Source organism: Desmodus rotundus, chromosome 3 (assembly GCF_022682495.2).
Source record: "Desmodus rotundus isolate HL8 chromosome 3, HLdesRot8A.1, whole genome shotgun sequence".
Lineage (NCBI taxonomy): Eukaryota > Metazoa > Chordata > Mammalia > Chiroptera > Phyllostomidae > Desmodus > Desmodus rotundus.
This window is the reverse complement of record NC_071389.1, coordinates 32,243,903-32,270,827: the sequence shown is the minus strand read 5'-3', so window position 1 is coordinate 32,270,827 and position 26,925 is coordinate 32,243,903. Positions and strand designations below refer to the sequence as shown.

Here is a 26,925-nt window from a genome sequence, read left to right as displayed (position 1 = left end):
GATACATTTCAGGCGCACAACTTTATGATGTAATACCTGCATGGTTTTGTGTGTCTGCCCCCGAAGTCTGGTCTCCTCTCGTCGCCTCGTGTTTAACCTTCTTCACCCTCCTCGTCCTCCCGCACCTCCTCCCCCTGGTAAACACCACGCTGTTGTCTGCACCAGGAGTTGGGGGGGTTTTGTTTGTTTTGTTTGTTCATTTGTTGCTTTTCCTACATATGAGTGGAATCATACAGCTCTTGTCCGTTTTCACCTGACTTATTTCACTTAGTACAATACTCTCAAATCTGTCCCTGTTGCAAATGGCAATATGTCATCTGTTTTATGGCTGAGTATGTACCATATATTCTTTATCCAATCACCTGTTGAAGGAACTTAGGTTATTTCCTCATCTGATCTATTGTAAATAATGCTGCGATGAGCATAGGGGTACTTACATCTTTACAAATAAGTATTTTTACATTTTTCAAGTAGATGCCCAGAAGACAAATCACTGGATCACATGGTAGCTCTACTCTCAATTTCTCGAGGAGCTTTCTTGTTATTGTCTATGCTGGCGTTACTAAATTACAATCCCAAGGGGCTATTTTGAAGCCTCAATGCAATACAGCGAGCGAAACAATGCGATGCAGTTGGAAGTGCTGCCCAAATTTTGGTTCTGATTATCATCACAATGTAATGGCGTCTTGTTCTCTGCCACTTTTCCTTGTTCCATCTGTCCCCATTCAAATTTCACAGAGACAGGGGTGGGCAAAAACAGTGTTTCACATATGCATAACTGTAAACCTACTTTTGCCCACTACTGTATTTATTAAAGGGCAGTTACTGTGTCCCAGGAGCTCTGCTGGATGCTTTCATTTTAATGATATTTGTTTATTTAATCTGTCATCATAATAATCCTGTGATGTGGGACTAATATCCCACTCTTCAGATGTGGACACTGAGGCCCAGAATTGCTCAGTATTGTAAGATTTGCTCAAAATCTGATAGCCTGCCTGAGGGGGTCCTGCCTGATTCTCCCCCTCCTTTCTTGTCTCTTGCAGTCCAGTACATCCTTCAACCGGGATGCTGTGAAGGCAGGCACGGGCCGTCGCTTCCTTGGAGGGCTCCTGGACCACACCTCCTACTGCTACACCCTTGAGGTCTCCTTCTACAGCTACATCATTGGGGGCACCACGGCCGCTGTGCCCTACACCGAGGAAGCCTGTATCCTTGACGCATCCCTACCCTGCCCTGGGCCGCCCCACAGGCAGTCCCCAGCCAGGTCTGGCAGGACTTACTAGGCATGTCAGGAATTTCATCTCTGTCTCAGGTGAGGACTGAGACTCTGGGGTGAGGATGGAGGTGGCTGGTTCTGCTGATGTCATGTTTGGATTGTCCTGTGTCCCCCTGGCCATCTAATGGACACCCCTCTCCCAACTGCCTCTGCTGTTCTTCAAGTCTTGGTCAGGCCCCTGGACCCGTGGCCTCCCCTTACTTTATGCTGCTCCCATCTCTCTCTCTCCTCCACTCCCTCATGAGGGAGTGAGTCTTCTGCCATCTACTGTATGTAAGTACACAGGCTGTATGACCACCCTGGGGCTGCTGAGGAAGACCCTGGTGGGCTTCCTTCTCACCCTGGACACTTAAAACTATATTTTTCTCTTTTATCGTCCATCCTTTTTTCCCTTGCTTTCTCACTTTCTCTCCTTTCTGCTCACTATATTTTCTTTTACTGTTTTTCCCCCTTGTCCCCTCTACTTCTCTCTTGCCTTGCACTCCTGTTGTGTGTGTTTTTCCCCCTAATTCTTATGTCCCCTTTCCTCCTGGCCCTCCCTCTGTCTTCCCTCTTATTCCCAGCCTCCTTTCCTCTCTTTCTCTTCACTTCGCCTCCCTTCCATCTTCCCTGCCTTCCCTCTCATCTCTGCAAATCTCTCTCTCTACCTTTGCATTTCCTTTGCCAAATTGCTTTTCCTCATAAAATTTCTCCAAAAACCCCCAAGCATGTCATGATGAAATTAGAGGTTACTTTCTAGCTTGCTTGATTTTTTTTTTTTTTTTTTTTTTTAGGGTCTATTGAGCAATGCCAGCTTCCTGGGTATTGACTTTGATGTCAAGGTCACAGCATAAGGGCTGTGACAGACTGACAGTTTCTGTTTTCTTTTACCCTTTTGTTTTCGGATTGACCCATTTCTCCTTTCCTAGCACTTAGTTGTCTTAGTGAAAGAATTATAGCTGAAGGAGGAGAAAGGAGAAGAATGCAATTAATTCTGTATATATGCAAATTCTCTCTCCCCCAAAGTGAAGTGTTCTTTTTAGCCTATATTCAATCCTTGGTGAATGTTTATGGAATTTCTACCATACTCTGTGCAGGAAAACATCCTTTCTGTTTGTGATGTGTCTAAGGAGTAATTCACCCAGTCAGTTGCAGTTTAGTAGCTCTCGGCTGGGGGGTCCAATTACTTAGCTGGGATCACAGGAGGCAGGTGAGAGCCCCAGAGGGCTGGGCGAGTAGTAGGTAGGCCAGATGTTGGAGCAATGTCTCAGAGCCAACAGAACACTGAATAGGAAGCAAGGGCCCCTCCCTGTATACAGTCACCCAGACTGAGGCAGTCACCCTGAAGTCTGCTTTAATCACTCCCTGACTCAGCGGGGCCAAGGGACAGGGGAGTAGGCTCTGCTCTGAGGGAGGGGACCCGTGGTTTCCGAAGTCCTGGCCATCTATTATGTACCACACTGTCCCCCACCCCCCAAACACATGCACTTGATAATGTGTGACCCATGGCATCACTAACTCCTCCAATAGATGCATAGGTCACATCCCGCACTTCACCTGCTTTGTTCTATCACAATATGATAGCAAAGAAGGTAGAGGGAGTTGCCTGGTAGAAGATTTTGAACACGTGCACTGAAAGGGATTCCACAACCCCTATTCACAGTGAGATGTGTTTGTCCACAGGAGGCCTGCACTTACTTTGTGGTTGGTTTCTGATATCAAATCTGAGGGTTCTCCCATTCTTTCTCAGCACCTCTGACATGCTTTTGTGTTGGAAGTAAATGTATTTCTTAGTAGAATGCCTTCCCCTTAGCCCAGGCCACAGTTTTCTTCCCCCAATGCCCAATCTTTGTTCATCCCAAGTGAACACACCGTTAGCACATGCAGGAATCATGCTAGACACACAGGCTAAAACACTGGACAAGCAGGCATAGTTCCTGACTCACAGAGCCTTCCATCTACTTGGGGAGACAGAAGAGGGAAGAGGCAATTATAGTATGTATAATAAGTTCTATGGTGGAAGAATTCCAGAGGGCCATGGAAAACTCTCATTTAGTCAGTACGTATTGAGTATCCACCATAAGCAAGGCAACATTCTAGGCACAGGGGATACAACAGTGAACATACTAAAGCCAACAACGTCTCTCTCTACATGACCTCCCAGGGAAGGCCTCCCAGGGGAAGTGATATCTAAGCTGAGTTTTTCAGACTGAGTAGAAATCAGCCAGATGGGATTAAGATGGGTTATTAGAGGGAGGACATTGCAGACAGAGAGGGGAGGGAGATGTGCTGCAGGAGTTGTGAGTGGTTCAGTGTGGCTGAAGGACTTCAGATGCAAGAGGATGAGACTGGAAGAGCAGGCTATAAGGAATTTGAACTTGGACATGAAGTCAATGGAGAACAATAGGAGGGTTTTAAATCATGGTGGAAAGCCACTCTGGCTACAGTGGGAAGGATAGATTGGAGGGGGCCGAGACCAGTCAGGGGCATGCATTAGGAAACTGTTTTGATAACCCAGGTGGGAGATGATTCAGGCCTACATTCTAGTGGTGCTGTGGAGTATTTAGAAGGTGGAACTGAAAAGACTTGGTAAGCGATTTCTGGGGTGTCAGTGGGGAAAAGGAACGAGTGATTGGAAGGAGTTAAGGGTGAATAATGAGACGCACATGAGCTGAGTAGGATATGACGCTGTTAGAGCCGCCCACCTTGTTCTGTTATCCAGGGGCGGGAACAGGAGCCTGGGGCTGCACCAGGGAAGCTCAGGCCAACAGAACACACAGGAGTGTGATTTAACCTGGTTCCTGTTTGAAATATACTCTTTAAAACCCTCATCTCACCACAGAGGGAGACTTCAGGCAGACAGATTGTGATCTTCGCTGGCTGCTGGCTCCACATCCCAGTCAGAAAAAGAGATGACATGGTCTAGTGGGAATGGCAATGTGGTCTGGGAGCAAGTGTCCTCCAGACTGGGAGTCAGGGAACCTGGATCCTGGTGACAGTGTCAATGTCACCCAGGGAACATTCTTCAGCAAGGCCTCTAACCTCGCTAAGGGGAACATCAGCACCTTTACAAAGGGGCCAAGGACTTTTCACTTTTCCAACTCCTGCTCTGGGAAATAAATAGGGGTACTCATGAAAATGTGAGGAGTTATTCAAAAAGAACAGAGTGAATTCAGACAAATCCTGGCTCAACCACTAGGTATGTCACCTTGGGCAGGTTATATAACCTTGTTAGGCCTCACTGTCCTAACCTATAACAGGTCATAATAATACTTAACCTCACTGAGTTACAATGAAGTGAAATAAAATAATGTTTATGAATGTGCATTGTAAGTTTTAACTGTTTAGTGATTATCAGTTAAAACATTGAAAGGATTTATGTAACTGAACGAGGGCCTGAAGAAGGTAGTTAGGACTGTTAGAGCAGGAGGCGAGTGGCTGTGTTGGTAGGGGTCATGGGCAAAGGATCTTGGTAAATAATCACAATTAAGGGCCTTGACCTCAGAACACCAACTGGTTCACACAGTGCAGGGGATGGTTTGGTTCAGTTCCTGTGGTTTGCTTTCTCATGTCCGTCATCCAGAGAACCCTCTTCCCAGCAGCGGGGTATATAGGGGCGAGACTACTTATCCAGAGGGTGCTAGCTGCATGTAAGATCAGAGAGGGGCTGGGGAGGTAGGGAATCCTAAGGGATATTGCACCCGGTCCCCCAACAGTGTCACCTCCCCACCCACCAGAACAGATGTGTCTGTCGATTTAGTTTTTCTCCCTGGAAAAGCACCAGGGTCTTACTCTCTGAGTTCCCCTCTCCATGACATCGGGGAAATACAGCAATGGACACAGTCACTGCTGCTCCCCTAGCTGGGTGACCTTGGCGTTACCTCACCAGCCTGAGCCTGTCTCCCCATTTGTAAAATAAAAACAAAGTGCTTTGCAGGGTTATTGGGAGAGTGAAATGATAGGTGTTCAACCAGTGTTGCTCCTGCCCCATGCAGACTACGTGGCTTTCCTCCCATTGGTTGAGTCTTTATTCTGATCATCTGGCTTTGAAGCCAGCAACTAGCTGCACAATTGTTACTGGGGGGAGGCCTCGAGCAAGCCGAGCCTCTCCTCCTGGCCCCGGAGTCTGATGCTCCCTACCGGTCCAAGCTGTTGTGGAATGAAATTACATGTGGACTTGATCTCTATTCTGGTCCCTTCCATCTCTGACCTCCTACGATTTTTCTGATTCTAAAATCTAAAGTTCTATAATTCCATGCTTAGATGAATGTATGATATTGAGTCCACGATTCTTCTTCAGTGAGTCTTAAGGTTGAATGATTCTGCGAGCATAAGGGTTTCCAATCGAACAGGGACAATCAGTACAAAAGAGTCCAGACAGTTGATCAGGCCAAGCTGACAGCCACTTTCATTCTGTTAGTTTAAGGGGGCTTAACTGAGGGGTTCAGGGAAGGGCTTCAAGAAGATCCCTTGAACTGTCTAAAATGTGTGCAAAACTGTGAGTAAAGATGTGGAGCTCACTTTCCAGGAGAAAGACTCCTCATTTTAAACAGACTCTAAAAGGAGAACACCTTTGGAGGCTTCTATCCTGGCTGGTGGTCTCCGCCCGTGCGGTGGCAGGAACACAGCTCTGGGTTGGAGCCCTGCGTGTGAGTTCTGCTTTGCGTTGCAATAGCTTGGGACCCCAATGCAATTATTTAACCACTCTGAACCTCAGTGTCTTCATCGGTAGAGGGAGAATAGTGATGCTTCACAGGACTGTTTTGAGGGTTGCATGGGAAAATGCAGATAAACCATGGGGCACACCCTCGGTGCCATTAAATATCCATCCTTTGCCCCTCGTTCCTGTTGCTTGTTGTTTTTGTTGTTGGGAAATGATAAATTCCTGAGAACTTTAGATCATTCTTCAGCAAATGCTATTTACATTTCACTGTCCTGCCAAGTAAGAAATATGCTCTGTTCAAATGATTTGGGAGAGAGAGAGATGCTAAACTGTAATCATAAAATAACCCAGAGCTTTGTTTATGGTCTGGTTACAATCCAAAAGGAAATAGCTCTTTGACATAATGGATGAGAAAAACACTGGGAGCGGAGCCCTTCAGTCCTGAGTGGATTCGTTTCCACAGTCTCATAGCTGGGGACACCTTAAAATCAGGAAATGCTGGCCCTAGAAGAAGGGAATGACACATGTGGTTAAGAAAAGAAGTAGAGATTTAGAGTTCAGTTCACTGGCTTGGTCTGAGTTCAAAGCTTACTATATGCCCTGCACTGGGTCCTCTGAAACATCCATCCACCACTGAAGATATTTGTTTTGTTCATCCATCCAACAGAACTCACTAGACACTACAAAAAGGCAGGTGACTGAGGTGTGGTCCTTGCCTTCAACAAGGAGACAGTTTTGAGAGAGAAAGGTAGAGACAGCAGCAGCTCAGAGGGATAAATGCTCTGGCAGAGGGAAGCTTTACTGGTTGGGGAAGCACATAGGAGTCCTATAAGCCTGTAGGACCAGTGGGGAAGGAGAAGAAAGAAAGCCTTCCTGGAACAAGAGAACCAGGGCTCAGATCTCCAAGATGAATGGGCTGCAGAAAGTAGGCAGCATAGAGCAGCCTTCCTGGCAGAGAGAGACAGAGGTACAAGACAGAGCCCAAATGCCAAAGAGAAGCTGCGTGTGCCCTCAGTGTGAACTGAGGGGTATGGGGGCTATGCCAAAAGCAGCAGGTGACATAGTCTATCATGAAGAGAAGGAGAACTGTAACCTATGAAACAGGTGCGATTGAGCAAGCAGTACTTACCGGGTATAACTATAAAATACATATTTTTGTTTCCAGTGACTCTAAAAATAGATGGATATAGATTATAGAACTAGATCTAAAGATATAAAAGTTCTGGCAGTCCCCATGACTTTCTAGTCACTCTCAGGAAATTAAAAATTCTTCAATTAATTCTGGGCACAAAATAGTCTCAGTTTAGCAATGACTGCATCTGTTCCAATCAAAACCATCGAACGTCTTCAAAGTGAAACTCCCCATCTAGCTGAGGCCTGTCTCACACAGGCTGCTCAAGGAGACTTCTGTTTGCCGGCCTGACTCCCAGCTCTTTCCCCAGTCTGGCTAAGCCCAGGTACTTTCCCCTCCAACTTGGAGCAGGATGAGAGAGAGGAGGAAAGAGGCAGGAAAGGTGTTAGGTGGTGGGAACTCTCATGAGATGGCACAGGCAATCCCTTGTAAGCTTCCTCAGACACACCGCCCCAGTGCTGGAGACCTGTTGATATTGGCAAGGACCTCTGCTCAGACTGGTGGTTTCCAGTGTCTTCCTCAGCCCCTGGTGGCCTGACAGGTGACATCTGTTGGGCACTACCCACCTCCAATGGCCCTGTTATCTGAGGGTGAGCTAACGGTTGCAGAACTGGTGGTCTGGTTTGCTTGTCCAAGTCCTGCATGATGGTTTCATACTCCCTTTAAAATCTGGTATCTGTAGACATGGGATCCCAGCTAACACCAAGACCAAGTCCCATTTTAATAGTGTGTTCCAATACCTAACAGGTAGGGTGAGTGTTATTGGGGATCCTTGGACGTGGGGGTATAGGAAGAGATCAAGGAAGATGCCCAGTTTTCTTAACTTGAACAACATAGTGGGGTCAATAACTTAAATACAGACTATTGGAGAAAGACGTTGAGGAGGGGGGTATTTTGAGCTTTGTTTGGGACATGTTGAGTGTGGGGGGCTCATGTGATATACAATAGGAGAAGTTTGGCAGGCGGATGGCTCGATGGGCCTGAACTTCTGGAGAGAGCCTGGACTTTGTGTGGGCTTATAATAGATTGTTCTGCCAGGTATACAGAGTCTTAATGAAGGAAGTGGCTTTCTTGGCATGCACAGTCAAAGGAGTCTTCCCCTTGATGAACTGGTGAAAAGAATACTGGACTGGGAGTCAGGGTCCCAGCTCCAGAGTGGCCTTTTGCCCCCTGTCCTTGTTATAAAGCTGTGTGACCTTGGTTAAATCACTTCACCTCTCTAGTTAAAGCCTGACACTAGGTAGGCCTCAGTGAATGCCAAGGAATGAAGGGAAGGAAGGAAGAGGGGGAAGCAGGCCTCACCAGCATCTGCTAGTTGGCTCACTAGTAGGACCATGGGCGATGCGATCTGTGTTGCTCAGAGGAATTACGTGTGTCCGTGGGGGTACTGCCTGGTTTTTCTTTCTTTTTTTTTTTTTTCTTTTTTTTTTCTTAATATATTTATTGATTATGCTATTACAGTTGTCCCATTTCCCCCCCCACTCCACTCCATCCTGCCCACCCCCTCCCTCCCACATTCCCCTCCCCCATAGTTCATGTCCATGGGTCATACTTATAAGTTCTTTGGCTTCTACATTTCCTACACTATTTTTACCCTCCCCCTGTCTATTTTCCACCTATCATCTATGCTACGGTTTTTCTTTCTTGAGGAGGGGGCTTCGCTTTTCAGCCCGAAGAGTGGGAAGCAGTCAGTTCCGACCTGTTGACTGGCACGGAATGGAACCTAGGCACTTCCCAGCTGGTGTGTCACACCCAAGGCCAAGTCTTTGTGAAGATTCCTAAGTAAAAAAAAGATTCCTAAGTAAAAAAATGCTTCAATCAGAGGGCTGTGGGGACAGAAGACTAAACTGGACTGAAGCCTTTTGGGGTTTTTTTCCTCCTCCATGTAGACATGCTAGAATTTGATCTTTGAATATGAATGCTTATGGAATAACAGGCTGAATGAATGGATGCCTAATAGTAGTAGTAATGGTAAAAAATAATAATTTGAGATGTGCTTCATGAGGTGGGTCAGGACCCCTGCATCAGAGGGTTGGTTGTATAGGTTGGAGACATTCTGTCTTCCATTCTGCGTTCAAATTCTCCTGTCTTTACATTAGAAGATAAAATGACATGATCTTCAAGTTTGTTTCCAAATCATTGGATAGATGATAGATAGATAGATAGATAGATAGATAGATAGATAGATAGATAGATAAAGAATCATTTGACTATTTGACTTCTGGCCTTTGAGATAAGTACCCCCACTTTACATGTAGGGAAACTAAAGCCGTGAAAGTCAAACACGGTGCCCAGAGCTGCTCTCCCAGTTCTGCCCGCAGGCCTTGCCTCACCTTTCTCCTTGCTCTGCAGTCGGCCCAGGTTCCCTCCATCTCCTGTTGGACAAAACCCCTTTGCCGAGCCCCACAGTGGTGGGGACCCACCAGCCAGCTCCTGCTCCTCCCCTAGCCCTGCTCTCCATAACCCCCCAGCCCTGGCCTTGACCTGTTTGTAGTCCCTGCTCACCGGATGCCACCAGGCCCCTCTCTGCAGGGCCCAGGCTGAGCTACCTGGCCCTTTGTGAGCCCTGTCTTGGCCCCCCAGCCTCCCACCTCCAGACCCCGGCGCCCCTCCTGCCCAGGCCTGGAAAGCCAGTGTCATTACCTTCCCCCTGCCACCCGCCTCCTCCTGAATGAGGTTTCTAAGGGTTTTATCTGTTGTTGTCAAGTTTATAGCCATAATTCGAAATGCTGTTAATATTACTGACAGCAGAGAGCTACAAATTACAAAGTTGTAAAGTTACTTTATGGTGATAACTGTCAGCTTTCACTAGCAGCACTGCAAGGCTCCATGGAAACCAAATTGATGATAAAGAGAGTTGATGCTGTTTCAGGATTATGGCTGTTAGCTGCCGGTCAGAGAATTCCTGGCTGGTTCTTAAGGAACTGGAACCCGTTTGTTTGTATTCACGTTCACTGCACGGTTATGCACGCAGGTGCTTATGTTCCCATCCTGTTGTTGTACAAATGAGGGGAGAGCCCCCACAGTGGAAGGACTTCACCCAAGATCGATTCCAACCAGTTGCAGAAGTAGGACTGACTTGGGCCAGCCCAGGCGACATGACCGTCTGCCACACTGTAGGCGTTTGATAAATAATTGTTGAGCGGCTGAGTGCCTGGAACACTTGGGGGCATAGACGATACTAAGAACAAAGGTGTCGAATGATTTCTACCTTTAGAGTAAAACAAAACAAAAGCAGCCTTCGAAGGACTAATTTGGGGAAATAAAATTTCCTGTGTTGTAACATGGTTTAGGCATCTTAACTGATACTATTAAACTTGATTTGGGGCAGCAACACAAATGTATCCCACCCCCAAATCTACCACACACTGCCCTCCTGCCAAAATTGGGGCTGATTGGCTGCATTAACAGAAGCAGACATTGGGAGCGAGGTGGTGCTGGCCGTGCTTTGCCCTGCTGTGGCATCGACCCCTGGAGCTCTGTGTTCATCTCTGGTCCCTGCCCTGTGCAGGACATCGAGAAGATGGTGCACACCTCTGGAGGACTAGGATGGGAAGGGAGCACAGCTGGTTTACCAGCCTTCCCAGTTTGCCTGGGCCCGAGGGATTTCCTGGGACAGGGAACTTCCAGGGCTAAAACCAGGACAGACTTCAGCAAACCAGGATGGTGGCCACTCTACCCAAAGCTATGACCTGTGAGGAACTAGTCAATGTATTGGAGATATTTTCCTTGGAATGAGTATATTTGGAGTCTACATATTTGCTTCGGTCAAATTTCTAAAGAGCCATTATGGGGCAGAGGGAGTTGATCCATTCTCCGGGGCCCTAGAGTCAGACGAGGGGCAATGGGAGGGGAGTCAGCTCCACAATGAACCTCTCTGTAGGAGACAATGGCAGGGCCACACTCACTCAACACCTGCCACACCCCAGGACCTGGCTGGTTCCTGGGGACACAGAGAAGAGTGATCATGGCCTCTGCCTAGAGAAGGTCCCAGTGTACTGAGGGAAACAGGCACGAGAGTGACCACAGTACAGTGTTGTGACAGAGTAGGGCACAGGGGGTGGAGAGAATGAGCATCGAACAAGCCCATCCTTGGATGGGGGGGGCGGTCCCAGGGGTGCGAGCAGGTGCAGCAAGGAAGGCACCATGGGAGGGTCTTGCAGGCAGAGAGAGCAGCATGTGCAGGGGCCGGAGCACTCAGAGAGCTGTTTCCCTCATTTGCATAAGTCCAGGCCTTGGAGTGTCAGGTGGGAGTGAGAGGCGGTGAGGCTGGAGAGGCCTGTGGGAACCAGTTGGTGAAGGACTGGTGATCCACCTCTATGCAGTGTTTCAGGGAGAGTGCCGTGGCAGCGTGGGGCGGATGGGCTGGTTGGGTCAGCTGGAGATAAGCGATGCGACCCAGACAAGCATCAAGCCCCCTCACTAAGTGATACCCCTCCACCCGCCTTCTTCCCACTCTTCACTGTTCTTTGAAAGGACCCTGGGAGACTGACTCTGAAAGTAAGTCAGAGGACCCCCTCCTTCCCGGTTCCCAAGGTGAACCATGAGTTCCAGTTTCTCAGACTGCCCCATCTGACCAGAGGGTTGGGGGTAGCTCCCAGGGCATTGCTGGGTAATGGACAAGGTTCCAGTGGGAGATTCACGACCCCTGGACTTTGTTAATCTGGTCTCTGCCACTGACTGCTGCATGATCTTGAGCAGATCACTGGACTTTCCTGAATCCTACCTTCACCTCTGTGAGATGCAGGGTTTGGACAAAGGGCCTCCATCCTCCAGGCCTCACTCAGAGTCCATCGAACTTGCACTGAGTCACATTTACCAAGCAGCCACTATGTGCTGGACAGTCATCCCTGGGCTTTTGTCAAACCCATGAGGGCACAGGCCACTCTCCACAGGACCACCAGCCCACCCTTTCTTCCAGAAAGATCTGGAAGCAGCCCCTCAGACTTCACTTCTGCATGCCCGGCGAGACACGCTGCCTGTCTGGGCTTCCTTATATGTCAATACTCTCCTCCAGATGATAAATGCCCTGCCAATCAGAGGAGGCAGCTGCCAACTGTCTGAGACAAGAGCCTTTAGCTGGGGCTGGGGCTGTGCCTGGTGTGCTAATGTGTCTTGAGAGACGGGAGGTGGGAGTCAGGGCTGGAAGGAGGGAAGGAGGGAGGGGAGGTCAGGACCACTACTCTCAACTATGCAGATTTGGCCATGAGTCAGTGGAGTGGAGACAGGAGACAGGATTTTCACAGAACCCCTACAGAATGCTAAGTCCTGGGTGGACCGTCAGTGAGTGAGCAGCACTTTTCAGCGTATGAAGCACATTTGGAGCCATCATCGTGTTTGATCCCCACAACAAGCTAGGGCGTTACTATCTGTATTTATGAACAAGGCAGGTGCATTCGGGGCCTGTGCAAAGGCACGAGCAGTCCCCAGCTCCAGCAGAGCAGGCACTGGGAGTCGGACAGGCTCCGCCTGTTCAGGGGACTCAGTTGGTGGTGGAGCCTCCCAGAGGCTTGAATTTCTTTCTTCTGATATTGAACCCAAATGTGATTCCCACCCACCCCTCCCAGAGGACACTTTCTTTGAAAAAAAAAAAAAATCCATGTGGTGGAGGAGCTAATAATAACCAAGCTGTGACTTAGAGATGCTGTTGTCCAAGAAGAGGGTGAAAAAGAGCATGTGTGGCCCCCGGAGCCAGGCTGACTCAGGTTCAGATCTTGGCTCTTCTACTTACCAGCTGTGTGACCCTGGGCAAGCGACCTAACCTCTCTGAGCCTCACTTTGGCCATCTGTGACAATGATGATTACGATACTTACCTCACAGGGTTGTTTTAAGTAGATGGAAACATAAAGTCTCAGATGCCCGGCAGTGTGCCTGGAACATGGTAGGCACTCGATACGTGATAGAGCCATTATTAGTCAGGAAGTGAACTGAGGGAAATCTAAGTCATAAATATCTGGGCCACCAAAAAGAGATGAAGCCAGGACAGGCTGGCGGTTTCATGGAATCTTCCATGAAGGGATCATTAGATTCTTCAGGAATTCTTTACGATTCTTAAGCAGCAGTCCCCTTAAAAGTGTGATCAGAGTTCTCAGATATCCCAAGAGCATCAGGCTCCATTGTCTGTACTCATGTGCATGATTCAAAACTGTTACCGGGACAAAGTCATGGACAGCCAGGCTCAGGGCTCAGCCCGTGGTCTAGGTCTGAGACCAAGGCCGCGGCTCAGCCTGCAACAAGGTGCGTATCTGGCGCTCAGAGGTGACATGTGCAAGCACTCCTCAATTCTGGGATTGAGGGAACATGCCACAGGAAAGAGTTAACGAATGTACTTGGGTTCTCACTGCAGAATGTAAGAACTGGAAAACACACTGATTTTTATTTTTACTGTGATCTCAGACAGCCGACGCTCCACCTCTGAGCTCGTTTCCTGTTCTCCTGCCATGCCCACTTTGTGAACGGCTGTGCAATTCAAATGGCATAGTGTGTAAGAAATGGTTTTGAATATTGGCCCCCCTGTACTCAAGGAAGGGATGATTCTTGGTGAAGGGAGCACGAAGAGGAGCCCCTGGGAGAAGGTGGAGGCATGCTGCCCTTCAGGACAGCACTCTGGAACAGGGTGGGCAGCACCAGGGCCAGAGGAGGCAGTCAGACCAGGGCCTTGCCCATCCGTGAGCGCAGAGACTGGGCTCCACTGGAGAGGTGCTGGGAACCCACCAACCTGAGCAAGGACTGGCTCCTCCTGGCTCTCGGCCTCTTACTGCTTGCCTGGCAGGACTACCAGCTGTAGCTCTGTGGCTGATGTCTGAGGTTGAAGTGCCCTCTCCTGGCCCCCATGGTGCATGGCTGCCTGTGAGAGTCTAGCGTCCTAGCTTCAGAGGATTGGGAGGGCACCAAGTCCTTTGTCTAGGCTGGGATCTGAGCCCTGGGGGGCCCGAGCCACCTGTAGAGGGCAGAGTGTGGGGGCACATGCCCTACACCTCTCCCAGGTTTCACTCCTGGATGGAATCTTTCCTCCCCACCCATTTCTTCCCTCTCTCTCTCTCCGCCTCCCTCCTTCCCTGTCTCTCATATATACATGCATACTCACACATATCTCTAGTATTCCCCTTCTTACCTTCTCCACCCGCTACCTCTCCTCCATCCCACCTCTCCTCCCATCTGTACCACTTTACTTTTCTCTCTTTCTCCTTAGCTACCTTCCTTTTTTTAAGGCATATAGTGAACATGTTTTGCACCCAATTCTGCATTTACACAGACTGAAATAGGGGCTGTGCTTCAACACCTTAACTGATGGCGAGCACTGAGGATTAAAGGAGGTGGTTGTGTAGGGCCAGGCAGCTGGCTGGCAGCCCAGGGCAGCCCCAGACCCGCCTTGCCTTTCCTTGCCTCCCTTCCCTTCCCTCCCTTTTCCTCCCCTTCCCTTCCCTCCCCTTCCCTCCCCTTCCCTTCAATCCCCTTCCCTTCCCATCTCCTTACAGCCTCTTTGGGGGCTCATCCTTTCTGTTCTCCCTTCTCTTCCAGTCCTCCCTCCCCTCTCTCCCTCCTCCTTCTCCCCGCACTCCTTCCCCCTCCTCATGCCTCAGTTTAGATTTAGATTCAAATACCATTTATTGAGCTTTTTCAGAAAAGTGGAGACTTGACCTTCACCTTGAAGAAACTGTGTTTCAGGCTTGCTGTCACTCTCTTCTGCCTCCCCAAGGGGGGCAGAGTGGCTTCTTGACAAAGGGTGTGATCTGGGCCTGTGAACCGAGCTAAGGGACAAGCAGAGGGCATAGGAATGTCAAGGAGAGTCTCTCTTTCCAGTGTGTCCTGCAGGGAAGATTTGTGGTGAGGAAGGAGTCATCTCCTGAGGCCCCACATGACATCTGGGTGTGCGTGTCCCTGGGCCGGTTATTTTAGGTTGCTTGCTCATTTATTTACTATTTGTGCTAATTACAACAAAGCACATGCATAATAAAGGAACACAAAGCATTTCCCAGCACTGGGCTCTTAAGGAAACATCTCACGCTATCCCCATGCTGGGAAGAGTAACCTCTGGCCTCTTAAGCATACCTACAGCTTGTGCAGGCACCGGTGTCTGGAACTTGCCTCTCAGAGCGCCCCCTGATGGGAGTCAAGGGCACAACCCCAAAATATGTTCCAAGCTCACAAGGACTAGCTGGCTGCCACACTAGCACAGGCTGCACCTTCCGTGACATCCTTGGGGAACCAGCTATGGTGAAGCCAGGGCAGCCAACTGGTCTAGGCTCAGGCAAGGGCCAGGACTCTGGACATTTGAGCGGTTGTGTTTCAGTAGTTAGGAGCTCAGGTTCTGCCATCATACAGATCTGGTTTCAAATCCTAGCTCTGCCATTTCTAAGTCCTGTGCAACTTTGGGCAAGTTGCTTCACCTCTCTGGACCCAAGAATCAAATAGAGATGATGACACAAACTTCCCAGAGTTATTGGGAAGTTAAATGAGCACGTATGTACGTGCTTAACACCCTGAGTGGCTCCTAGTTCTGCGTGATCACTTTGTGGAGATCCCAGTAGGTCAGGGATCTGCTGAGTAGGTGTTCAGGAAGCCAGCTATTTGGAGACCAGAATTCCTGCCTGGGCGGAAAACCTTCTGAACCACCACAGAGACACGGGCATCCAGACGACTAACACAAAAGCTAAGGGGATCCTTCTTTATAGCCATCTCACGGGAACGCTGTGGCCAGCTTTGTGGTCTGCCCCTACTTATGTGTGCTGAGGGCAGACTGGAAAATGCCAAGGTCACTTCCCTTGGCTAAGCATTTCAGTAATGATATGTGCTCATGGATGTCCCTGGGATTCTAGGGATGCACAGCATGAGGAAGACATCTGAGTCTTGGGACACTAGGAAGCTCTTGAGAGAAGGAAAAGATTACTGAGTGCCAACCATGTGCCAGGCACTGTGCTGAGGGCTCCGTCAGCTTATCGAATTCTCACAGCGGCCTTATGAAGAAACCACTGTTTCTCGTCTTGCAAGTGAGAAAAATGTTGACTCAAGACATTAACTCACCTGGGGTTGCACAACTTGCAGGGGGCAGAGCCAAGGGCTCAGGCCAGAGCCCTGTGAGCCTGCAGCCCCTGCTCTGCTCCTGTGTTTGCAGCCAGGCTCCTGAGGTCAGCCCCTCCCTGTCCCCCACCCCTGGCTCTCTGCAGAGGCAGCAGACTGCTGAGCCCTGGCAAGCCAGACCCCTGTCTCTGAGTCTGTTCATACCGTCTCTCCGCTGCTCTGGTTTTTCTCCCGAGTGACTGAAAGCTTTCCCGTGGCCTCAGTGCCTCCCCGGAAGGTAATTGTTGAGGGAAAGTTACTGGGCTCTGTCGCAAGTCATTTTTATATTCCGAATCAGGACAAGTAGGAACGGTGACTTCACAAGTCCATGACTAATTCAAAACACTTTTAATCTTCAAAATGTCAGACGTTATGGTCAGTGGCTGTTCCACAGTGAGCAGTGGCTCTGTGCATATTAAAATACCAGGATGGCAGGTCTTTGAGACAGGGAGCCTTTGTGAGGGCGAACATTCTCCAAAGGCGGTGGCTAGTGCCGTGGGCCAGCTCGGAAGTACAGCCTGAAAACACAGCGTCGTTACAGGTGATCGACCAGCTGAGATCAGGATGTTCTCGGCAATGGCACATGCAGCACAGATCTTTACTATAATCCTGAGAGACGGGCACTATGGCCCCATGTGGAGCAGGAGTCCGGGGAAGGCCGTTAGGCTCAGGGTAGTGAGGGGCGGTGCCCAAGGTCCTGTAGTTAGGAAGTGCTTTGCTGATCCTCAGACTCAGGTCTGTCAATGCCCAAATCCTGCTCTAGAGCTGCTACATAACTGCCTCTTGCCTTAAAGCAACAGAAATTCATCCATTTTTGGATTCATCAATGATCTAAAACAAATACGGAACAAGTAATTCAAGTTCTCCTTCATATAAACTTAGGTTTGTGTCAAGAAACAAGGCCTTAGAAAAAGTCCATTGGGTTCTGGCCTCCTGGAAGGCAAGGGAGCCGGGTTGGAATCCAGACTAGCAGAAACTTCCTGTGTGACTCGAGACTTCATTTTCCCTCTCTGGGCTTTCATTCCTCTGTCTACAAGAGTGTCAGAGGGATTCGTGCAACAACAAATATTTACCTAGCACCCGTCCTGTACCAGGTCCTACGCAGAGCTTTGTGGGATCAAAGATGAGTAAGACGTTGCTTCTTCCCTATGGGACAGTTGAACTATGGAGTCTCTAATGTCCTTTCCTAGTCAGACATCCTATGAACTCAAATTGCACCCATAATTCTGGGTGATAGGCCAAGGGTCTTTGCCCCTATTCAGTGTGTCTTAGATCTACTGGAACCCAAACATTGGGTTTTGAGCTCTACTCTAGATGGCCCAGGGTCAAGGCACATACAGAGACCAGTGGGCAGGTACAGAGGCAAGTGACCACATAGAAACCAAAAGGACACAGACACTGGCCATTTGTTTATTCAATTATTCACACATTTGTTTAGCAAGCAGTTTCTAAGCACTTCTGACGGGCCCCATACTAGTGTGTAGAGACACAAAAGTGGTCAGGTGAGGTCCCTCCCTTCCAAGAGTATGATCTGAAGCAGACATCACAGTAAATGGACATTCTAGGCCAAGACCCGGAGACACAGCACAAGGTGCTGTGTTCAGGAGCTGGAAACGTCTGGAGCTTCCAGTGCCGGGAGGGGCTGTGGGAGGAGTATTCTTCCTTGCCCCACTGAGATTGGGCATATCAAGGGGACTTTCTGGGGTGAGCGGGAAGCTAACAAAACCGAGCGGGATGGAGGACTTGATGTGCTTGTACAGTTTGGCTTGGCATTGGCTACTCCGGCAGTCCACCAGGAGAAGAGCAAGCTTGTCACAAGAAGCCTCTGCCACTTTAGCCCAGCCCCAGAATAGACGCTGGAGACCAGCCTGCAGCCAAGCCTGCCTACCTCCTACCTCCTAGACCAGTCAAAGTGGCCACCTGCAGGCTTGGGAGAGACAGAATAGAAAAATATGGCTAGTGTTTTAAAAAAATAGATAAAATTAATAGGGAAAGGAGTGCTTAGAGATGGGGCAGAGCAGAGGGGTGGGGTCCTTGTTTCATGTGCCCTGCTGAGGAGGGTAGGTGCTAGTCATTGTGAGGGATGGCACGGTAGATCTGCAGACTCTCCATCCATAGAAAGAGACAGCAACCGCAGACCCACTGGAGCTCAGGAGGACAAATGAGACTCCTCAGCTGAGCTTTCCATTGGCCGGCCTGTGAGGACTGCAGCATCTTTTGTGCTTCCAGCTGAGGGGGAAGAGCATCACAGGGATTCCCACACCCAGTGCTTGGGTGGGTGACTGCTGGGCCAAGTACTGACACCTCAGCCCACGCCTGCCTCACAGGCCTGAAGCACCGGGGCCCCCGGGCCAGGAACCTCTAGCCAAAGGCAGCCCCTCACTTCTTCCTTCACTGGCCTAACAAATATCGCCATTTTCTCTGAGTCATGGCATGCAAGATCAGGAAACACTGGCTTAGCGTGAGGGGCCCAGCCCTCCCTCCTCTGCCGAGGAGGTATCACGGGCTCTGACCTGATTCCCTCCCCACAAGGTCTGTCTCCTTCAGGCCCCAGACATGTCTCCCTTCCCTCAGACAGTGGCAGACAGCAGAGAGCAAGGGCTGCACCTTTGCATCCATAATGCACTGTCTGAGGATGTTTATTACCCTGTCTAGACAAAGAGCAATGGGGTGCATTTAAATTCAGGACCCAGCCGCCCGCAAGCGCAGTGTCTGGATCCTGCACAGCAGCCTCTGCTCTAGCTTTGAGGGCTGTCCCCAGACTGGCTCTTACTGGGCGTCCCCACTGGGCCCCTGTTCCCACCCCCTCTATCTCCTCTCTAGTGCTGGATATCACTCCTGCTTAGAGGTTGAAAGAAAGGACAGAGTCAGGGTATGGTGTGGACCCAGACTGCTCTGGCGCTCAGAAAGCCCGAGAACAAAGAGGGCTGGAGCTGGTGGGCATGCCTTCCTGGAGGTGTGGGCCTGGATAAGACTTAGCAAGGCACAGTAGCTCACAGTTTACAGGGCTGTTACATATACAGACCGAGTCTCAACAATCCCATGAAAGAGGACTGATTGACCTCCTTTTTATAGCTCAGGACACAGAGGCTCAGTGAGGTAAGACACCTTGATAGAAGCGCACAGCCAGTAAGGGGGTTTATAAGTCAGGGTTCCCCAGAGAAACGGCACCGCCAGGAGTTGTCTATATGTCTCCCACACACGAAGGTGGGCTGGAGACCCAGGGAGGAGGAGATGTTGCAGTTAAAGTCCACAGGCTCTCCACTGTAGAATTCCCTCTTGCTCAGGGGAAGTCAGTCTTTTGCTCTATTCAGGCCTACAGCTGATTGGATGAGGCCCGCTCACATTATGAAGGATACTCTGCTTTACTCAAAGTTCACCAATGTAAGTGATAATCTCATCCAAAATATCCTCACAGAAACATCCAGAATAACATGTGACCACTTAGCTGAGCATCAAGCCCTGGCTGAGATGATAGTAAAATGAGCTATCACAATGACCGAGCTTAGACTTGACCCCAGGTCTGTTTGGTTTCATATCCTGAACTTGACTACATCAGGCTGCCCACAGAGAAATGTTCTGGACTTTAAAAGAGGAGATTTTGAGAGGGTGGCATGTAGCCTAGTTTAACAAATACTGCGGGCCGTCACTGTGTCTAGCTCTATTGGTGAGATTCAAATCAAAACAAAACAAAATAGCACCCAGCCTCACGGTCTGGTGAGGGGACTCACAGTCTCTTGGTGAGGCAGGGAAGGCATCCTGGGGAGCGGATCATGATGAATAAATAGAGACTCAGTGGGAGAGCTGAGCACATTAAGAAACTGGCCTACCTGGTGTGGGACGTTCGCACAAGGGAGACTTAGGAACTACGCTGGAAATGTCTTTTGGGCCCAGATTAGAAAGCCTTGAGTGCTATACCACTAATTTGGGGTTTTAGTTTATAAGCAATGGGGAGCCAGAGAAGGTTCTTGAGCAAGAGAATAGCATGAGGAAATTCCTATGATAACAGGAGGAATGGACGGTGTAAATAGGAGAAAGAGAAGGGAAGCCAGGCCACTTCACTCTAGGTTAATAGTTTCATGTTTTTGGCGTGATTTGGGGAACACTGTGAAGTCCATACTTCGTTTATCAATCAAGAAGGAAACAACCAGCAACAGCCAAGAATTCGTCCCACCTATTGACTTCTCCGTGAAGATACAGAATTAAGAAAGGGACTCCGTTAAGTTAAGTGGCAGGCGCTGCCCTGGGTTTTCCCCCCTAATTTAATCTCAAAACAACCATATGAAGAGGAGAGGACAGGGCTTCTTGTTCTCATCTGACTGACAAGGGTCCTGAAGATCAGAGAGATAAAGTAACTTTCCCAAGGTCACACAGCAGGTAGATGTGGCGGTGAGAGTCCCTCCCCACTAGCATGGCTATTCCGCTGCCTGCATTGTTGACCACTTAACTGCAATGGAGGTGAGGTTGGGAGGGGCCCTGGGCGCTTGCGTGTTGTACGGAGAAAAGAGCAGTGCGTGGAGGTGCAAAGAGAAAAAAACAAAGAGTTAAGGGCCCGAAGACCATTGTTTGCAGACTATAGTGCCTCTAAGGCCTGACTCAGGGTAGAGGTTTGGAACAAAGGCCCAGTCAAATCTGGGAAGGCAGACTGTCAGCTGGGTGACTACAGAAGAAATGGTGACCACTTGCTGGAGCTGGAGCCTCTCTCCACCTAGAGGCCCAGCTCCACCCACTGTCCAGTCTGTGTTTATGTGGGCATCAGGGACAGGGGTCATTGCTTCCTGCTAGCAGGGCCCTCTGCTAGACTCTTGCCACTCCAGCCACCCTGCCCTTCCAGACTTAACCTTCCCTTGCTACAGTGGAGCAAACCCTGGGGAGAGGGCAGTGATTTCCTGGTTTGCTCCCATCTGTAACCACTGCCTTACCTGGTGGGAGGCATCCGCTGCGGTAATTAGACCTCATTAAAATGCTGATTAATAACATCTTGCCTGGGCCCGGTGTTTGATGGGATTGGCCTTGTCATTGTGAACGGTAGTGTTCTTTGTGGCTATTTACACAGAGTTAACACCCCTTCAGGGCCCAAAGGGGAGTAGATAGCAGAGGCTGTGGAAATACCCCTGTGTAGGGGAACTAGGTTCAAGGAGGTGGCAAGGGATGGAAGTGGGTTCTGAGCACAGAGGACCTTGTAGGGCCAGGCTGAACTCCGAGTCCAGGTTACAGATGGGACAACAGCAACTGGTGGCTCGTGGCCAATATCTTCCTGCAGGTGGAGGGTTGGGCCAGGAGAGTGTTTGCTGGCTGGTGAGTTGCTTGGTCGATCGGTTTAACATTGAGTCTGAGCACTGATGTTCACTTTGCCATGACTCCCCCTGTTGTTTCACACCTGTCCCTGCACATTTGTATGTTATGAGCCCCTCCTTGGAAGACATTGTGTTTGTGACCCTTGTACACCTGATGGGTGAGAGATGAGGTGGTAAAAAGAACAAGTGAATAGGCAGGGGAAGTGTGTGAATCAATGCAGAGATAGAAAAGACAGAGCACAGAGCATGAGTTAGGTATCGCAGGGCCAGAGAGCACGAGGAGCTCAGCGGTAAAGATGTATGGAGCACCCAGGGCCCCCATGTCTTCTCCTGTGGTTGGAGTGGGGAGTGGGCGGTGAGAGTGATGGGTCAGGAGAAGGTTGCAGAGGAGACAGCAGGAGATGCAGCCCAGAGGGAGGTCCTGAAATCACATTTAGTGAGCTTGGACTTGATCCAGAGAAAGTATGGGACCTGCTAAAAAGGGGTTCGAGTGAGAGAGAGACATAGTCATATCTGTACCTCAAAATGTCACTCTTATTACTGTGATAAGAATGGATTGGGCAGCAGCAAGGAGAGACCAAAGGCCGCTGCAGTAATCTGGAGATGTGACTGTGAGCTCTGAACCACAGCAGCGGCAGCGGCCAGAGAAGAGAAAGACATGAAAGTCATTTCTGGGGTGGATTCAGTGGGAGGTCCATTGGTTTCCTTCCTCCCAGGAGACAACAGTACTCCTGGGCCATCACAGGCCTGGCTCTTGGGCACTGGGATTCCAGGAGAAAGTGAGTAAGCGGAGGAGTGCTGGCCTCCTGCCTGCCCTTCAAGTCTCACTGGGAAAAAAGAAAAGAGCTCCAGTTTGGGCCTCCCAGTCTCTTCTCATTGGGATCTCACCATAGCTATCCAACTTTGCCAAATTTTAACTTGAACCGCCACAGCTAAGCCTGATTTTATGGATCAGAACGCTAGGCTTCCAATGGTCAGCTACCTTACCAAAGCTACTGGTGGTTTTAAGTTTTTTTTTTTTGTTATATCTTTTCTATATTTAAGGAATTTGTTTTTGTCTGTGTCTATATGATTGCCATCTGTTTATCTATCAGTCACCTTCTCTCTCTTTTTCTCTCTCTCTGTCTCTGAGAGTCAATGTCTTTATGTGTTATTTCTCTTTGTGTCTCTCCCTTCCTGCATTTCCCTCTTTTTCTCTTACTTCCCCTCCCCCCATTCTGTCTCTTGCTCTCTGTCTCCAGCTCTGATAAGACAAACAGCTCAGGGAAGAGGCCAGGCTCAGGGAGGTGGCCAGTCTCTGCCCAGTGGCTAGGCTAATTGATGGCTGCCATAGAATTGCCTAAGCGAGGAACTCTTGTCATTAGCAAGAGAGGGGTTGCCTTGGCCTACAACTAGGAAACCTTTGAAATCCTGCATCTAAATTGCCATTCCTTTGACTGCTGCTAGTGATGCTAATTAGCCGTGTTAATTGGATGTTTTGATATTTGAAGAGCAAAGCAGTCCAACTTCTCTCTCCAGAAAGCCAAAATTATTAATGAACTTGGCAGCAGCCTTGGCTTTCTCTCTCTCCACAGTGCGCACAACCAGAGATTTTGGGGCAGGTGAAGGGGTTGTTCTGAGGAAGTGTCTTGCCTGCTGCTGTGGAGAGGGCAACTCTTGGTAGCTGACTGGGGGGCCTCCCAGCAGTGAAATCACACGGTGGGATGTGATGCCCCTACTCCTAAAGTCTATTAGACTATGAGCCCTCAGAAGGAGCTAGTCATAACCAATTTATCTCTGTATCTCAAGACTAAGCACAGGGCCAGGAACACAGTAGGGATTCATAACTGTTGATTAAATAAAATTGAGCTGGCTAACCTGATACCAAGAAGGGATATTCGACTTGTTTAACCTCACTGTGAAACTTGGTAGCAAACTAGGCCAGAGCTTCTGCAGGTATATTTCTAAATCGTGTATCCCTGGGCACCAAGTTATAGCCAATTTGGAGTTTTTAGGTTTGAGTGCATCCTGTGTGACGTAATCTAGGGGCAGAGCTAATTATCCCCAGATCTCTGTCTATAAAACCACATTCTTTCTCTCAGAAAGCCCAGGGACATCCGTGCTCAACCTCAAGAAGCTCATTGGCCTTCTGTAATCTCACAAGGACCATCAAGGTCCCAGCCCAGATGTCCTCTTTTGGGCAACCCATCGCCATTATGAAAGGATAACCTATCATGGCCCAAGGCTCAGAGTACAGAAAAATGAGTCAGGTCAATTGCTGTGCTCAAAGACTCATCTGAACACGAGCACCTCAAGACACAGACCCAGCCCGATGCCTCTCTGTATCCATGGTGCCCCACATATGCTGGCTCAAGGAGGTGGTGGAATGATTGGGTGAAGGAACCTGAGGAAATAAAGAAGACCCATATATCTTATACCACAAGGTAGGAAGCTGCAGGTATCATGAAATAGGAATTGGGTTCAGAGAAGAGAGTGCTTCAGGAACAGGCTTCAAAGATATCATGAAGGAGGTGGTGATATTGAGACTAAGCCTGGAGGATGACCAGGGCTGAGGCCAAGATGGAGAGAGAGCAGCAGCAAAGGCACAGGCTCTGTCAACAGTTATTCAACAAAAGTCCACTCAGTGTCCACTGTGTGCCAGGACCAGGGACGCTGGGTACTGAGTTGCCCTCCCAGAGTTTACAATTCTAGAGAGGAAAGAGGCAGAAAGGAGTGAAAGAGAGAAAGTGTATATATGGCGGGGGGGGGGGGGGGTTGTTGGTAATAGATGGGGGAGGACACCTATAGGATTAAGGGGAGAGATTCCGGAGGAGACTGTCTAGCTGGTTAGGGTAGGTCCAGAATATTCAAGGATCTAAGCTCTTAGATCACTTTAGGCCTTTCTTCTCTATGAGCTATACAAGATGTTTGATGTGGAAGGAAAGAGAACTAGCACTTACTGAGCTCCTGCTTCATACCAATGGAAAGTGCTTCCCTACAATATTTTTATTTAATCTTCTAAACCACTTTGAAGTAGGTCTGTGTAGCCTGGTTTTACAAATAAGGAGGCCAAGTTTAAGCAACTGTTTAGGGGTAGAATATCTGTGACTCCAAAGTCCTTGATTTTTTTTTTAAACAGTACACCATGCTGAACAGACAGCGTGCGCGTTCTGTACCCTCTCCTGGCGCCCTGGTCGGGTGTGTGTGAATGCATGTGCAAGCACACCCGTGCCTGCCCACACTGGCCTGCACGCAGGTACCGACTGCGGGCTACAGGAGATTCTGATTACTTCCGCCCAGTTAATGCCCTGTTCATTCTTGCTGTCTCCTTGTGATTAGAATTAATTGCTGCTGATTACACTGTGTGGAAGGGAAAGGACGGTCATCAGCAGTTCTGCCTCGGGGATAAAAACATTATAATGCAAAACAAAACTGATTCCTGAGGACTTGAATCAAGAAATTCTCTCTCTTGGAGAAAGATTAGGCCTCCTGTAACCAAAAATCAATATTCTATGACCCTACCCAGGCAGAAGGACAATCTGTCCCTGTTCCGGTCCTCAGTAAAGACAAAAGGAAGTGAGGCAATATATTTATTTGAAAAACCAGTTGTGTATTAAAAAATGTAATTTTGCAAACTCTTCCTCTGTAAAACAAGGACATCTGATGAGGTAAACTCCAAGGTCTTGTATTGGTTAAAATTCCTCTGGTTGCAAGTGCCAGAAAAGCCAACTCAAAGTAACTTAGGTAAAAAGGGGAATTCCTTAGGAAAAGTAACTTAGGTAAAAAGGTAAAGTCCAAAGGAATACTGGTGTAAGGCTTGGACCAAGAGAATGAAACTGTGTCATCAGGACTTCCTGAGTTTTGGCTCCATTCCCCCTGACAGCTCTCCCTGCACCCCACCCTGTGTGCCCCACCAGACAAGGGCTGCCTGAAGCTCCAAGAGGATGGGTGTCCCATCCTCTCAGCTTTCTGGATATTCCCTCTCTCACAAGTCCCAGCATTGAGTTTCAGTGGGCTTAGGCCATCCATACCTGGCTATATCCTGTGGCAAGGGGAATTCAGTGCCCTGATTGGCCAGGATAGGGTGGACTCTATCCCTACCTCCATGGGGGTCAGCTCCTCCTGAGCCACAGGGACTGAGATGGAGGGTTCAATATGGGGAAAATGGAGTGTTGTGAAAGGCGAATAGATTAAGAGCAGGAAAACAGAGCAAAACGGATGTCCACGATTGGTGCCCTCCTGCTCACATATCTTGTGACTGTCTAATCACTACTGCTCTGTCAAGTTCAGCCTAGAAAATAGGAAGGTCATTCAAATACATGGAGTACCTGAATTCGGAAGGTGTGGTTAAAGGGGAAAGAGCAGATAAGTATTTTTGAGCGTCTACTTACTTTATGTCGGGGCCTATGCTGGGTGCCTTCCTGTTCATTACATTATTCAGTCTACACAGTAGCGAGCAGGTGTTCTTATTCCCACTTTCTAGAAAAGGAAATTGAGGATTAGGTGGTGAACCACTTGTCTGAGGTTTATTTACCTATTCTTCCCATGAGCATTCTTTGGGGGAGTGATACTCACTGTGAGTGAGCAAGGATGGGGAAGATGCCATCTCTGCCCTCCAGGAGCTCACAGGCTAGTGGAGAAGAGAGAGAGAGGCACAGGGCTCAATCCCAGTCTAGTGGGGCCCAACTCAGGTCTGGCACCCGTCTGCTGGTTCCCAACCCATGCTCCTTTTTGTCCTCTGCAGGCCCTGGTCCAAGGCTCTCTGTTCTGCTAAGGTGAGGCATTGTTCCAAAGTCTAGATCAAGAGGGACTTGTGTCCCTGGAGTAGTACTCAGCTGGCTTCACTCTAGCTATAACTAACCAGATGTCACAGGAACATGACTCCTTTCCCCGAGGATCACCTGCGTGGAAATAGAGGGTCATTATTTCCTCCATAAAGCCTTGTCATCTCTGCATCCCAGCAAGAGCAGCATCTTTGGCCTTACGTAGGCTCCTTGGAAATGTCTGAGATAGAGACATTCAAGGCCTCCTTCTCCTCTTCATCAGACAGCCCCTCTCCCAGGGTCCCTAGTTCTAGACTTCCCCCCTTTCCAAGGCATGGCAGAAGTCCAAGGCCTCTTCACCTTCCGGAATCCGTGATATTTGCTGCTAGCATTTCTCGTCTTACAACCACGTTCTCCGTCAATGGAAGCGACCTCCATTGTAAAGTCCTGAGATAACCTCAGCCCAGGAAGAAGGAAGGGCCAGATTTCCTTCCCAATCCTCACCATTAGCAGCAAATTATTTATCGAACACCTAATGTGTCATACACTCGGCTAGACACAAGCAAAATTATGAACAAAGCAGACATAGTTTTTGTAATCATGGAACTCAATAGTCTAGAACAGAAAGATATTTATTTTAAAAAACCCTCACATACGCATCTAAAGTTGCCAACTGTGAAGGGGTTACAGGAGGTGCCGGGTGGGCATATGACTGTGGAAACTGACTTGGCCAGGAGGTCAGGAAAGGCTCTTGAGGAAGTGGTGGTGGAGCTGA

At 49.0% G+C, this 26,925-nt stretch overlaps 1 protein-coding gene across 3 annotated transcripts in view; it reads left to right on the top strand.

The window, feature by feature from the left end:
• AGBL4 (AGBL carboxypeptidase 4) overlaps nt 1-26,925 on the top strand; it is a 1,086,758-nt gene that overhangs the window by 1,029,358 nt on the left and 30,475 nt on the right. For all 3 annotated transcript variants that reach the window (XM_045204170.2, XM_045204171.3, XM_024571127.4), the window contains exon 11: nt 1,044-1,206. In XM_045204170.2, coding sequence (XP_045060105.2) covers nt 1,044-1,206 — 163 coding nt within the window. The remainder of the gene's footprint in view (nt 1-1,043; nt 1,207-26,925) is intronic.